Below are 16,274 nucleotides of genomic sequence, written 5' to 3' on the forward strand. Positions count from 1 at the left end.
ATGTCAAGCTTCTTGAGTCTTGTGGGAGCTGCACTCACCCAGGCAAGTGGGAAGTATTCCATCACACTCCTGACTTGTGCCTTGTAGCTGGTGGATAGGCTTCGGGGAATCAGGAGCTGCGTAGTTTGTCGCAGGATTTCACATCTCTGACCTGCTCTTGCAGCCACAGTATTTATATGGCTGGTCCAGTTCAGTTTCTGGTCAGGATGTTGCTGGTGGGGGATTCAGTGATGACAATGCCATTGAACGTCAAGGGGCGATGGTTAGATTCCCTCTTGTTGGAAATGGTCATTGCCTGGCACTTGTGTGGCACAAATATTACTTGCCACTTGTCAGCCCAAGCCTGGACATTATCCAGGTCTTGCTGCATTTGGACATGGACTGGTTCAGTATCTGAGGAGCGGCGAATGTTGCTGAACATCGTGTAATCATCAGCGAACCCAAGGCAGTGTCAGGAACTGGACTTCAGTGAGAGTTGTTACCAAGAGTTATGAACCTCAGCCAGTCTCAGCTACCTCAGGAGAGGAGGGGAAGAAATAAATAGGAACAGTGTGAAATGCTCAAGTTATTGGGCAGTGAGACCCACACCAGCTTCACCTACTCAGTGAAGAAATGGTGGTGTGTCCCGCGGTTGGAGTGCAGCATGGCCACTGGGTTCCCACTTTCTGCCATTGCAGGAAACCCAAGAAATGAAACTGTGCAGACATGAAACCCGAATGTGAAATTGTTTTCTCCCGGGTCACTAACACCAGCGGCCGGCAGATCAATCTTCCATTCCAGGCGACTCCCAAACAGGGAGGGTTGACAATCCTGAGTGTGTGAACTGGAATCAATTGTAAAATAGCTTCCCGAGTGTTCAGACTTCCCGGGAACCGGCACTCTGAGAGTTAATGGTTTCTAATGTCAAGTAACATTTCCATAATGATTCAGCTATTGCGTTTCTTCAACACAATTTGTTGCTACCTGCAGCTAAACAAAATTGAAAATCATCTTCATGAAACAATGTAAAAAGACCTGAGCTCTCTGCTCAATCTGCAGATCCACCTGAAGGTGCTGAGAGTCATTCAGTGCGTTCACCTGTGATCTGAGCAGACACCAGGATGCTGAGACTCTTCCTAACTGTGTCTGTCCTCTTCTGGCAGCAACTTGCTGCACAGGATGAGCTCCAAGAGGTGATCGACTTCTGTAATGAAAGTGACTGCATTGAGCCCGCAGAAGTCATTCAGCACATGGTAAGTATTGTTCAGAGTTGACTGCGTTCTGTCATGTTTGTACGTGGGGAAATTATTTAATGCCCAATTTTGGGGTACATAAACTGTGGTGAATTGACAGCGCATCCCCCAACCCTGAAACATGAGAATGGACTGAAACATAGAAACTAGGAGCAGGAGTAGGCTGTTCGGCCCTTCGAGCCTGCTCCACCATTCATTATGATCATGGCTGATCATCCAACTGAATAGCCTGCTCCCACTTTCTCCCCATATCCTTTGATCCCTTTCGCCCCAAGAGCTATATCTAACTCCTTCTTGAAAACATACAATGTTTTGGCCTCAATTACTTTCTGTGGTAGCGAATTCCACTGGCTCACCACTCTCTGGGTGAAGAAATTTCTCCTCATCTCAGTCCTAAATGGTTTACCCCATATCCTCAGACTGTGACCCCTGGTTCTGGACTCCCCCACCATCGGGAACATCCTTCCTGCATCTACCCTGTCTAGTCCTGTTAGAATTTTATAGGTTTCTATGAGATCCCCCCTCATTCTTCTGAACTCCAGCGAATGTAATCCTAATCGACTCAATGCCTCCTCATATGTCAGTCCCACCATCCCAGGAATCAACCTGGTAAATCTTCGCTGCACTCCCTCTATAGCAAGAACATCCTTCCTCAGATAAGGAGACCAAAACTGCACACAATATTCCAGGTGTGGTCTCACCAATGCCCTGTATAATTGCAGCAAGACACCCCTGCTCCTGTACTCGAATCCTCTCGCTATGAAGGCCAACATACCATTTGCCTTCTTTATCACCTGCTGCACCTGCATGATTACCTTCAGCGACTGGTATACGAGGACAACCAGGTCTTGTTGCACATTCTCTTCTCTCAATTAATAGCCATTCAGATAATAATCTGCCTTCCTGTTTTTGCTACCAAAGTGGATAACCTCACATTCATTCACATTATACTGCATCTGGCATGCATTTGCCCCCTCACTCAGCTTGTCCAAATCACACTGAAGCATCTCTGCATCCTCCTCACAGCACACCCTCCCACCCAGCTTTGTGTCATCTGCAAATTTGGAGATATTACATTTAATTCCCTCATCTAAATCATTAATATATTGTGAATAACTGGGGTCCCAGCACTGATCCCTGCGGTACCCCACTCATCATTGCCTGCCATTTGGAAAAAGACCCGTTTATTCCTACTCTTTGTTTCCTGTCTGTTAGCCAGTTTTCTATCCATCTCAATACACTACCCCCAATCCCATGCGCTTTAATTTTACACGCCTTCTGAAAGTTCAAATAAACCACATCCACTGGCTCCCCCTCATTAACTCTACTCGTTACAGCCTCAAAATATTCCAGTAGATTTGTCAAGCATGATTTCCCATTCGTGAATCCATGGTGACACTGTACGATTCTGCCACTGTTTTCCAAGTGCTCAGCTATTAAATCTTTTATAATAGATTCTAGAATTTTCCCCACTACCAACGTCAGGCTGACTGGTCTATAATTACCTGTTTTCTTTCCACCTCCCTTGTTAAATAGTGGGGTTACATTAGCTACCCTCCAATCTGTAGGAACTGTTCCAGAGTCTATAGAATCTCGGAAGATGACCACCAATGCATCCACTATTTCTAGGGCCACTTCCTTAAGTACTCTGGGATGTAGATTATCAGGCCCTGGGGGTTTATCGGCCTTCAATCCCATCAATTTCCCCAATGCCATTTCCCTAATAATACTGATTTCTTTTAGTTCCTCCCCTCACTAAACCCTGTGTTCCCCAACATTTCTGATATGTTAGTTGTGTCCTCCTTTGTGAAGACAGAACCAAAGTAACTATTATATGGTCAGCCATTTCTTTGTTCCCCTTTATGAATTCCCCTGTTTCTGACTGTAAGGGACCTACTTTTGTCTTCACCAATCTTTTTCTCTTCACATACCTAAATAAACTTTTACAGTCAGTTTACGATTTTCCCCTTTTTAATCAATCCCTTGGTCCTCCTTTGCTGAATTCTAAACTGCTCCGAATGCTCAGGTCTGATGCTTTTTTTAGCCAATCTGTATGGCTCTTCCTTGGACCTAATACTATCTCTAATTTAAAAGCAAAATACTGCGGATGTGGAAATCTGGAAATCTATCTCTAATTTCCCTTGTAAGCCATGGGTTGGCCACCTTTCTCGTTTTATTTTTGCGCCAGGCAGGAATAAACAATTGTTGCAGTTCACCCATGTGCTTTTGAATGTTTGCCATTGCCTATCCACCGTTATCCCTTTTAGTAACGTTCCCAATCCATCATAGTCAACTGGCGCCTCATACCATCGTAATTTCCTTTATTAAGATTCAGGACCCTACTCTGAATCAAGTACGTCACTCTCCATCTTGATGAAGAATTCTTATTATGGTCGCTCATCCTGAATCATGAAATTGGTCCTTGGGTCTTATTAACATTTTATACATGAGCTGCTGTCGGCTGATTGGTCTCCACTGCCAGTTTGTGTAGTCATAATATCAGGGTTTCCATCTCCAGCAGAGGGTCAAGAGAGCGGTTGGCGTGGTAGTAGAGAGGTTAGAGGGACGATGAGAAGGTCTCTAGAGTCGGGAACATTCCTCCCACTCCTGTATTCACTGAATCTAACCCAATTTCGGAAATTTATAACAGACTTAAGTTCACTATGTTACATCTGTAAGAAGCCAAGTCTTGTTTTAGGCGATACCCCCACACCACAGATACCTGGAAAGTCACATCAATACAGCAGTGTCCTTAAAGCAGGTTTGGCTGTGACAATTACATTCCATCCTTGCTAGGGTAATATAAATTGGCCCAGAACTTCTGATCTCTGGGGAGTTTTACCCAGGAGGTTCCCCTGAAGATGTGCTGGGGACACCGCAGATGTGCCCATGCAAGGACTGCACAGGATTTGTCCAGGAATGTTTAAACTCCCGATGGGCAATTATCCTATACTGGGAACTATCCGATACTCCGATTTACATCAGTGACTTTGGATGGTTCCGACTCTCTTAGCAGAATAGTTACCCAGGAAAAGTTAGACAGATTAAACCCACTTCTAACTCCTGGCTACCTATGGTATTGAACCTCCAACTCCCCATTGGAACAAACCCCACCCCCACCCTGACCACCCCCCACTGCCCAACTACCCCTATCCCCAACCCCAACTACCCACTAACCACAAATAACCCCCCCACCCATCTGACTAAACCTCCCAACCCTGATTGCCCCCACCCATCCAATTACCACCCCTGGACTAACCACCCCAACCCCAACCATTTCCCGACTACCCCCACCCCTCCAATAACCACCCTCGGACTAACCACCCCACCCCAAACATTTCCCAACCTCCGACTACCTCCACACCTATCTAGGCCCCAATTTCCATCCAAGCCGCTCACTGCACCCCAACCCTTCCACCCAAACTCCAGATCTTCCCCCACACCGTGACTATCTCCGACCACCCCAAGCCCCATCTACCCCCCACCACAACCCAACCCCCCCCCAGACTACCCCCTGGTCCGCTCACCCCATGATTGGTCCACAACCCACTGACTAACCTTCCCACTCCCCGAGCTCCCATCTGATAGCCCACCACCCAAACCCCAGACACTCCTCCCATACCACAAATACCTCCCTCCACCTCGACTACTCCCCACCCCCTCCACCTACCCCTGGCCCTCCCACCTCCTGATTTCCCAACAGCCCCACAAACTCAGCCCCACTCCCTGACTACCCCACCACCCCGACCACTGGACCCCCGCCACCCGTCTGGCCCGCCTCGGCCCTCCTCCACTCCAAGGAGGTTGTGAGCCATTAGCATGAGTGAGGGATTGGATAATAGACAGAACGAGGACAGAAAGACCTTCCACCACTCTGACCACTCACCATCCAACCCGCGATTATCCCCTGACCCTCCCACTCCCTTATTACACTACAGCCCCCTGACTAACCCCCACACCCCACCCCTTCGAACACTGGACTCACTGCCCCTCCTCCAATCCATGACTATCCCAAAACAATCCCACCCCTGACCATCCCCCAACCACCCCCCCCACCCCCACTTACTACCTCAATGACCCTCTGACTAACCCCCACTGACCCAACTATCCCACTAGTCACGTCTATAGTCCCACCTATCACCTGAACTCCCACCTCCCCGTGAATATCCCCCGCCTCCCCTCACTGCTCCCTACCCTTCCCGACATGCTGACCCTCCCCCACACCTGGGTGAGTGAAAAGGAACGGAGTGGAAATCCGAAGGCGATTGTCACTCCCTGGATGTTATGAGCCATTAGCATGAATAGGGGATTGGATAATGGACAGAAAGAGCTATGGGAGGTTGATAAACAGCCTCAGTGAACAGGTTATTTCTAAGCAAGTGCTCCATGATAGCATTGTTGATAACCCCTTCCTTTTCTTTACTGTCGAAACTCTTGCTATCCGTTTTTACATTTCTAGCTAGCTTCCTCTCATACTTTAATTTCTTCCTTCTCATAAGCCATTTAGTAATTCGCTGCCATTCTTTGTATTCTGACCAATCACCTGACCTGCCACTCAACGATGCACAATTATCGGCTTTTTTCTTCAGTTTGGTGCTTTCTTTAACTTCTTTAGTTAACCATGGATAATCGGTCCTCCCTTTAGGATTTTTCCTTATCATAGGAATATACTTATTCTGAGTATTCTGAAATATCCCCTTAAATGCATTCAGCTGCTTCTCTGTTGATCTATCCCCTAGCCTAGTATCCCAGTTCACTTCAGCTTGCTCAGTTTTCATGCCCATGTAGTTACCCTTATTTAAGTTTAAAATACAAGTCTTAGACCCGCCTTCCTCCCTTTCAAATTGGATATAAAATTCAATCATAATGTAGTTGCTGCTATCTCAGAGTGCCTTCACTCTGAGGTCATTAATTAAAAACAAAAACAGAATTACCTGGAAAAACTCAGCAGGTCTGGCAGCATCAGCGGAGAAGAAATCAGTTAACGTTTCGAGCCTCCATGGCCCTTCAGCATCCGCAGTAGCTTTTAGCTTTTTGTTTTTGTCATTAATTAATCCTGTCACATTACACAGCGCTAGGTCTAATATAACCTGTTCTTTGTTTAGTTCTGCTGCTCTAAAAAAAAATCTCGAAAGCATTCCATGAACTCTTCATCCAGGCTATCACTGCAAGCCTGATTTGTCCAGATTATATCTAGTTTAAAGTCACCCATCCCTTTATCAAAAGCACCCAATATTTCTTCTTATATACTTTGTCCTATACTGTGGTTACTTTTAGGGGACCTGTAGACCACTCCCACGAGTGACTTCTTTGCCCTACTATTTCTCATCTCCACCCAAACCGACTCGACATCCTGATCCCCTGAACCAAGGTCATCTCTAACCATAGCACCAATGCCATCCTTGATCAACAGTGCTACCCCTCCACCTTTACCGAGCTTCCTATTCTTCTTGAATGTCATTTGCCCTTCAATATTCAGAACCCAATCCTTGTCATCCTAGCAGCTACTTCTCTGAAATGACTCTCAGATCATATTTATTTACTTCAATGTGTGCTATCAATTAATTTACTATGTACTGAATGTTTTGTGCATTCAGATACAGAGTCTTTGGTTTTGTCTTTTTGTTATCTTTGTAATAAATAGCCTTGACTGTTGGTGTATTCTTAAGTTTTTTTTCTCTCTGTCCCTGCCATTCTCTAACCCTCATTTCCTATATTACTATTTTGCTCCTCTGCCTTGTCTCTACACCTTGATTTTCAATACCCACACAAGCTTGATGCCTCACACCCTTTATTTAGTTTTACCCCTCTCTGTTTCCCCAGCTATGTAGCTCGCTAGAACACTTGTCCCAGTCAATTTGTCTTATGCCAATTTACACATGGCTCAGGGAATAATCCAGAGATTATCACCTTTGGAGTTCTGCTTCTTAATTTGGTGCCTAGTTCCTCACACTGACTATGTAGTTCCTCCTTCTTTCTCCTGCCTATGTCATTGGTACATGGACTATGACAACTGGGTTCTCCCCCTCCCAGTGCAAGTTGCTCTCCAGCCCTGAGCAAATAGCCCTATCCCTGACATCGGGCACGTAACACAGCTGCCTGGACTCTCATTCTTTGCTGCAGAGAACAGTGTCATTCTCCCTCACTATACTGTCCACGACTATCACTATATTCATTATAGCTCCCTCCACTTGAATGGCTTTGTGTTTGCCCTGGATGACAGTGGTATCCAGATCCCACATGCTGCAGCTGTGTCACATCACCTGTGCTGCCTTCCTTATGTGTTTTAATTAACAACTTAATTATTTTATTGAATTATTTATTTTATTTTATGTATTTTATTAATCTTACCATTAGTTCCTATGCTATTTGAAACCTTAGGAATAGAATAGACCTGCACCACAGACCAGATCCTCACCAAACAGCTAGCTCCTTCCCATGTAGTAGAGCAAGTACCAGTTCCTACAGGTGAAAAAGTGAGAAAAAACAGAATTGCACCTTCCTCCCTTCCTCACTGAACTCCCAGCAGTGCGATGAGGTCACACTCCAGTGCTAAGTTGCACTGAAATGTTTGAATTCATGTGCTCTGAAAATAATGGCACTAGCTGAGCCCAGGTACAGAAAAACATTGCAAGCTATCTACAGCTGCACCCAGTGTTTAGATACTCTCTCCCTGGTTGGGCCGCTGGATGAGATTTAGAATTTAAGCAGTATTGGCAGTTAATTTTTAAATGCCAAATATAAACATTATTAGACATTTAAAAAGAGATTTATGTTCCCTCAATTGACCAAACTCTCAGGACTCTGTTGAGGTCACACTCCAGTGCTCGGTCACACTGAAAGTTGCTGTCACTTTTTTTTTTCCTTTTAGGGATTCTTCTGCATAAATTACACTTTTCCACTTAATTTCCCTCTTTTGCACAGATCTCAGGAACAAGCAGATTTTTAAAAAAATTGTATTTTGACATTTATTTAGTGCAAATGAAATGCAACATCATATTGAACCTGTGGATAGGCTGTAAATTCAGTGCTCAACACAACTTGTACGACAGCTTCTGGGCGCAGGGGAATCAATCCAGTTCTTGAGTGATGGCCGTACGGAATGTTTGTACCATGTATCATTCTACTCTGAAAAATTCAGAACAACGATTCTCTCTACAATTTTTCTGAGCTGCTGGTAGATATCAGAATGTCAAATCCTTGGTTAGTGGCATTAGCATACAAGGGACCGATGCCATTTAAGGTATACGATGAGTTGGTGCCAGTGAAGTCAGAATGGCAAGGTTATATTGTTACAGAGTTGAATTGTTTTGTAAATGTAGTGTTTTCTTTGTAGCCACTTTGCTAACACTAGTCAAGTGCTCTGTGATTAATTATCCTAAGAGAATCAGCATTGGTCCTGCAATATCACCATTGCTACAGTCACTCTGCCTATCCATGCAGGTGTAATGAAAGAAAGTTAAACATGCATTTATACAGCACCTTTCACAATGTCTCAAATCACCTGATAGCCAATTAAGAGCTTTTGAGTTGTAATCACTGTTATAATTTAGGGAATGTTGTTAAATGGCAGAGCAGGCTTAATGGGCCAAATGGCTCACTCCTGCTCATAATAGTATGTTTGTGTGTCATTCTGGATGGATCCGATAAGCTGGTCCAAATGGCCTTTATCATCCATAATTATCTTGCCATCAGGAAGTTGAATCATTTCTGGAGTTCTGTTTATTTTCTTGCTGATGGAAGTTTACTGTGAGCATGTTTTGTGGAGTGGAATTACAAGGACACAAGAGCGTAATGGGCTCATAGAGAATCAGTAATCTATTTTACACCCTATGTGATTCTTAAGAGCCTTTTCCCTTGATTTCAATCTTTTTATCTACTTAACTATTAGCTTACTCTATCTTGGTGCTTTTAATGTTTCCTTGAGGCATTGAAACATCAAGATGAAGTTGTGTTGCATACTAGATATTAAAAATATATCCTAGTAAGAAGCAGCAATCAGAAGAGTGTTCAGACTTGCTGAACAAGAAAATACAAATACAAATGTGAACCATTCAGACTTTGTCCTCTGGCCTTCTAAATATTGTGTTGCACAGAGGCACATTAGGGTTCCAATGCTTCTCATTGACAGTGAAGACCATGTTGTTCCATAATTGCACTTTGTTGATCAGGAAGTATTTGATATTTCTAGCCTATGAGATTACTGATAAAGTAGAATCCAGTAATAGTCCTTGTGTGAAATAATTGTATTGAATAATATGCACCTAAGGCAGAATAAAGTATTCTACTGCTTTTATAGAATGGGATAGATCTTCTGTAGTTAATCTGAGGTGCAAGTTTAGAATATTTCCACAAATATTAATTTACTGTCATCACTGCCAGGAAGGACAATGCGTGGAATATTATAATGAGGGCTGAGGCAGTGAACAAAATCAGTGTTATCGTCTGCAGTGTTATAAATAAGTAATGGGGTATATTATACAATGCTGTTAAAGTAATATCTGTAATATCTGGTTCGTTTAGTGGTCGTGGTGGGATCACCTTTTGGGTGCAATCAAACTAACACTGCATTGTATCATTCTTGCTCTTACTATTAATGAGCCATGCTGCATAAATATCAGATGATATTTGCAGCCAGATGCTAACAATGGGATTTCCCATTTTACTGGGACCTTTCTGTGATCGTTTAGTGAATTAATTGGTGAATGTTGAATGGGGATAAATCATCCTGCATGATTGAGGGAAGAGGGTTGGGGGCCGGTGGGGGGAGGAGGTGGGGGTGGGATTAAGGGGCCGGGAAACAGGAGAAGCACTAGGGCTCAAGACTTCTCTCCCTGGCCCTGAGAACACTCAGAGGGGCTTGATTCAGTGTAAAAGGCTTCCAATAACACTCTCTAATTTTTTTTTATTGAAAACCCAAGGGGAGGAGCAAGGCCAATAGTGCAGGACAACGCTAAAGCTGAAAGAGTGAAAGAAAAAGGAAAATGAACCAGGAAGTGTTAATGCCAAGAATTCCATCAAACCTCCTAACTCTCTTTCAATCCCAGCCCATCCAGGACATGAATGCTGCTACCACACCTGGGAAACTAGGATGCCCTCTGAACACTGACGCTTTACAGAGGGAGTTCAGTTGTTTCATATGGTAATACATTCTGCTCTTTTTGTCTTAGAATTATGAAGAGGAAGAATTCCTACATTTCCAATGGATTGGAACAATGGTTCATGGAATGGATTTGAATAGTGCAATAGAGACCGGCCTGGACAGACTTTTCAATTATTCACATTTCTCTAATGCTGCAGGTACATCCAATGTTCCCTCAAAATAACAAAGGAATAGAAAACAACCTTTCGATCTTTGATCTGTCTTGTTTCAACCTAAGTGTGTAGACTGAGACACTGACCGAAAAATCCCCCCATTGTCAATCCCAGAGGCTTCATTGTTCACTTGTTCCCAGTGGGTAGAAGTGCCACTTGGGCTATTCCTTTGATATCTGCAGACTTTATGCTCCCAGAATAGGAAGGTTTCCCACATATGGGGCGGAATCTTCCCAGATTCGTACTCAGTGCCGAAGCAGGCAGGTAAAACGATGGTGGGTTTTCACGCCGTATCATCCCAAACCCACCACATTATTTATGTACTCCCGGGAAACGCGCTATTTCCATGGCGGGCGGGCTGTCATTCGCCCTCTCACCATTACCCCGCCGCTGCATCACGCCGAGCACCACATTTAAAGTCCAGCTGCAGGCACACATCTCAGTGCTTCCAGACCACAACTGCTGCACCTAAGACATGGCCCTGAAACGGAAAAGACTGCAGCCCACAGGTTCAGCGACGCGCCCCTCGAGCACCGTTTAGATGCTGTGGGGGCTCCCGGGATGTCCTCTACCCCCACTCTGGCCACAGGAAGGGCATCAACAGCACTAACCCGGCTTAGGAGGTGGTGGCATTGGTGGTCAGTGCCAACGCCCTTCAATAGAGGACAGCCACCCAGTGCTGCAAGAGGATGAATGAACTTCCTCATTCCGACAGGTTAAGTCAGGGTAAGATCTCCCCCGTTACACCAGGGTAATTAGGGCAGGTGGTAGTGTAGTGGTATTGTCACTGGACTGGTAATCCAGAGGGTAATGCTCTGGGGACCCAGGTTCAACTCTCACCACATCAGATGGTAGAGTTTGAAATTTTAATTCAATTAATATCTGGAATTGAAAGTCTGATGATGATCATGAAACCATTGTCGATTGTCATAAGAACCCAGTAATGTTCTTTAGGGAAGGAAATCTCCTGTCCTCAGCTGGCCTGGCCTACATGTGATTCCACACCTACAGAAATGTGGTTGACTCTGAAAAATGCCCTCTGAATAAGGGCAATTAGGGATGGGCAATAAATGCCGGCCTAGCCAGCAACGCCTACATCCCAATGAGCAAACAAAAATAGAAAAGCCATTCTTCTCATCGCTTTCAACACACACACTCAAAAACCCATCGCACATCCATAGGGCCATCACTCACAGCTGGCTCAAGAGCCCAATGGCGGAATGGCTGAAATCAAGGTCCTCACGGAATTTGAAAACAGAGCCGCCCAGCTGGCTGGTGATGATCTGGACCGGTCCAGTGCTGACGGTGAGGTCAGCGGTGCTCTTACAAGTGAGGGTCCAGCAGTGCAACATCCATTAGACAACTATGCTGTGAATGACATGTTCTCTTTCACAGGCCAATGCCGTGCACTAATTATCTCCCCTTGCTTGCGCAAGCACATCTGCCAAATAGCCGATGGAGTCCACAACCCAGCGCCTCCAAACAAGCCCCGAAGAAACCTCTGTGCAGGAATCTGGAGGCACCCTCCCTGAAGTCCCATCACAGTGCTGACCCTCACCCTCCACCAGCGCAGAGATACACTTTGGTGGGACCGAGCCTTAGAGTAGCCTTGGGATCACAATGTGGTGAGCACATCGCACAGCAGGCGGAGGCAGTGACCCCCGAGGTTTCTAGCACTCCGAGGACCGCTGGAGGCCAGAATTGTGCTGAGTCCGAGTCAGATGACGAGCCTCTGGACTCAGTCATGTCACAGTTGCTGGAGCTGCAAAGGCAGGCTCAGGAACATCAGGAAGGGATGTCCACTGCATTCCTCAGTTTGTAATGCATGATGGAGGAGTCTGTCAGCCTTCAGCCTGAGGTGACAGTGCCGACATGCCAATGCACTGAGGTTAACACTGGACCAGGATGTTGCTTCTGCACTGCTGTGTGGGCTCAACTCCATTGCTGATGCTCATAGTAAGCCTCCAACAATGTGTACGCAAGATGGGTGCCAGGCAGCTCGATCTCAGCCCGGCTACCCCTGCTAGTGGTCAGCCTGGGGCCCCTGGGCACCTGTAGGGAGGAGGATCAGCAGGTGCACTCTCCAGGCCCATCCATCTAAATGACTCATAGAGTATCCAGCCCACCCGACTCTCAAGAATGTCTCCCTGCCTATGGCCCCTTGTCCTGATGAGCAGTGCTTTTGTCACTCAGATATGAAACCTTTCTGCACAAGATAAAGGCAGGTGTCTCAGTCCAGGGCCTCTTCCCTCTGCTCTGTGCAGCCCTCAGAGCAAAGTGATGGTCCGGCCTCACACTCCCTGGGGCAGAAATTTGCCCTCATTGGGCGGGCTCGCTGGGGGCAAAGTGGAAGTGGTCGGGAAGCCAACAGCCACCCGTGAATGGGCCACAACCGTGATTTGACGCTGGCGGGCCAACTAAGGCCTGCCCGGTGTGAAAGGTGCAGGACAGCGCTCAGCACTGCCTGTGTAGGGGGAGGGGGAGAGGAGGGCCAGCACAGAAGTTCACACATGCACACGGTTAAGCAAAGGAAAAGCTCCCTGAGGCTCAGAGCTGCCTCACGGAGATGGAGAGTCATGGAATGAAAAGAAAGATTGTAAACATTTTAATAACATGTCCCTGCTCATGTGACTCTGTGAGATGAGCAGGGATGTGTTAGAAATTAGTTTAAACATTTAAATTTTTTTGGATGACTGATCGAAACCTCATCCTGCCCGTGGATGAGGTTTCACAAAAAATCCAAAGGCCGCTTGGCCTTTTCACCCACCCACCAACCGTAAGGTCGGACGGGTGGTGAAACATTTCATTCAATTGGACCTTTAATGTCCTTAATGAGCCTGTTAATTGTCGGCGGGTGAGCTGCCGACTGCTGCACGCGCCTGCCCACTGAAATATCGCGTGAGGGAGCGATGACGTCGGGATGCTCGCCTGATGTCATCCTGCATCATTTTACACACGTTCAGACCGGGCGCACACCCGCACGACGAACGGAAAATTCTACCCCGGGAAATATTACTGATGTCTGCACCTCGACAGTGCTTGTCATTGCTGCCAGAATGTAGTGGGCAGGTGCCACAGAGCTCGCTCATTCTCTCAGTGTGCTCTCAGCACCTTTAAGGAGGGGCTGACCCCCGTCTCTTCAGCATCTGTGACCAGTGACGCTGTGCTCCTGAAGGGCTCAGATGCTGAAGGTGGATAAAGGATCAGATGCTTCTAGAGTTTCATGGCTGTGTCTCTATATGTCCCTGATCACAGAGCACAGCCGACCTGCCCCTCAGCCAGACAGGAGACAGTCTTTGTCAGAGGCTATGTGAAGATCTATGGAGTGTCCTCACTCCATGTCATCATCATTCTCCTGCAATTAAGCAACTATTAGGGCCTCCACTGTGTCTCCATGACAGGAGAATTATCACAGAGGGTATTTGCGCTGCCATAAGCCAGACTGGAGTCAAACATTAACAGATGTGATGTGAGGAACTATGGTGTCTCCTCACTGTATGTCATCATCATCCTCCACAAATCTAGCAGCTATGAGGGCCTCCTGAGCACGCCTGCCTCATCTAGTCAGTGCGAGGGCTTCATGACCATCATCGCCGCCTCCGAGGGCCCCCTCACCCTCACCCTCACCCCCTTCAGCGTCCTCCTCATTAGAGGAGACGTGCAGCTCCTCCATTTCCTCTTCAGCCAGCTCCTCTCCATGTTGTAGGATCAGGTTGTAAAGGGCGCAGCAATGTGTGTCACCCTCTGTGGAGTGTATTGCAGGGCTCCACCAGACTTGTCCAGGCAGCAGATCCTCATCTTCAGCATCCTGATGTTCTGCTCCAGCAAGTTACGAGTTGCAGCGTGAGCCTCATTATACCATTGTTCTGCTGCAGTCTGAGGCTGCCGCACGTGTCATCAGCCCCGGCCTCTGCGGGTAGCCCTTGTCCCCAAGGAGCCAATCCTGCAGCCTCTGTGGACCCTGCAAAACTCCAGGGATCTGTGACCGACTGAGGATGTAGGCATTGTGCACACTCCCTGGAAACCGTGCGTACTCCTGCAGGATGTGTTTCTAGTGGTCGCACACTAGCTGCACATTCAGCGAATGGAACCACATGTGGTTGATATAGTCCACTATGTTGCAATGGAGACCTGAGCACCACATGGTGCAGTCAATCGCACCCTGCACCTATGGGAAACCTGAGATCTGGGAGAATCCAATCGTTCTTGCTTCCTGGCTGTCCTGGTCCCTGGTGAAATGCACAAAGTTGTGTGTCCTCGTGAAGATGGCATCCGTGATCTCATGGATGCATTTGTGGGTGGAAGCTTGTGATACCCCACAGAGGTCACCCGTGGAGCCCTGAAAGAGGCACTGGCATAGAAATTGAGTGCCACTGTCAATTTCACAGCCACTGGCATCAGATACCCTCCATGTCCCCATGGCACCAAATCCTGCAGGAGCCGGGAGATGGGACCGACCAGTTCCCCAGACATGTGCAGTCTTCGGCGACACTGGTTCCTGGTCATCTGCAGGAATGACAGGCAGCATCTATAGACCCTGGATGTGGCTAGGCGCTGGCCTGCAATGGCTCGTTGGGGCTCTTGGGTGACGTTTGCTGGAGCACCAGCTGCCCCTTCTTCCTGAGGTTGCTGCTCCTGCCTCTATGCAGCCAGGATCCTCAGTCGCTCTCTCCTCCAACGTCTTTGCATCCTGTAGGCCATCAGGCACACAGCTAGTTCACCAGGCTCCATGATCCTGATGTACTCAGCCTGCAGGATGAAAGTGAGAGACATGTGGTTAGCATGGGTGCACTAAGAACCTGTCCTGGTTAAGTGTAACGGCCCCATAACACTTCCCGGAGAGTGCTGGCCACCACTTGGATGGTCAGAGAATAGTGCGCTGCATGGCTGCCCTATTAGCTTGAGCTATTGGGGAGACGGGTCCAAACTGGAATGCTGACATTGCAAGGAGCTGTGAGCGTCTCCTGCAGTGACTGCTCCACGGCCAGCTTTAGCGAGGAGATTGTACAATGTGCGCAGTCATCCAACTGCTCTGCAGCCCACTAAAATGCTCATGAATTTGCAGTCTGCCTGTGGGGTGGGCTGAGGGCGGGTGGGTCGGCTGTGGTGTACGTGGAGCTCTGGGGCACTTGGTGGTAATTTGCTGCCTCTGTGTTGCTTGAGTGGGCAGGTTAGCCAGCAGCCCGACCCCAACCATATCAATGTGGCTGCACCTGAGCTGTCTCAGTTGCAGAGGAATGACCACTTTATACAGGTTCCCTAATGTGTAGCCACTTCCCTCACCCACCCTACCCACCCGCACTGAATACTTGGGCACTATATTCAATGCCAGGCCTGCCTTTCCCCGCCCTCCTCCCATCAGTCGCCTCAATGGCAGGGCTGCCCTTAACCCCGAACCCCCCGATTCTCCTGAAGCTTGAAGTCCAACAGGTGACCCTGGCGAGAGCTGCACAAAGTTACTGTGTACTCACCTCCGAGTTCCCCTCAAAGTGCAGGCCACCAAGCTCACTCCTTTTATGTGCTGTAGTGAAACACGTTGGCGGACTATCCTGCTGACATGGACGGATGACCCGGGGAAGGGGGGTACGATTCTGGCGGGCTGAATGATAATGATATGCAGATGTATTACAATGAGTTTCCTAATGAGTTACAATGATGTCCGATAGCGGGCTGAGCGGGCAATCGCAAACTGGTTTACTGCTGTCATGAAACCAATCGCGCCATATT

General features: G+C 47.3%; 1 protein-coding gene across 1 annotated transcript in view; it reads left to right on the plus strand.

Moving 5' to 3' along the window:
* The first annotated feature begins 1,050 nt into the window (after nucleotides 1–1,050).
* The window catches only part of LOC144680383 (heme-binding protein 2-like), a 36,704-nt gene continuing 21,480 nt past the window's right edge, over nucleotides 1,051–16,274 (plus strand). The window contains exons 1-2 of the mRNA XM_078541350.1: nucleotides 1,051–1,232; nucleotides 10,403–10,532. Of these exons, the coding sequence (XP_078397476.1) occupies nucleotides 1,101–1,232; nucleotides 10,403–10,532 (262 nt within the window). The 5' untranslated portion in view covers nucleotides 1,051–1,100. The remainder of the gene's footprint in view (nucleotides 1,233–10,402; nucleotides 10,533–16,274) is intronic.

This window comes from Cetorhinus maximus, chromosome 5 (assembly GCF_964194155.1).
Source record: "Cetorhinus maximus chromosome 5, sCetMax3.hap1.1, whole genome shotgun sequence".
Taxonomy (NCBI): domain Eukaryota; kingdom Metazoa; phylum Chordata; class Chondrichthyes; order Lamniformes; family Cetorhinidae; genus Cetorhinus; species Cetorhinus maximus.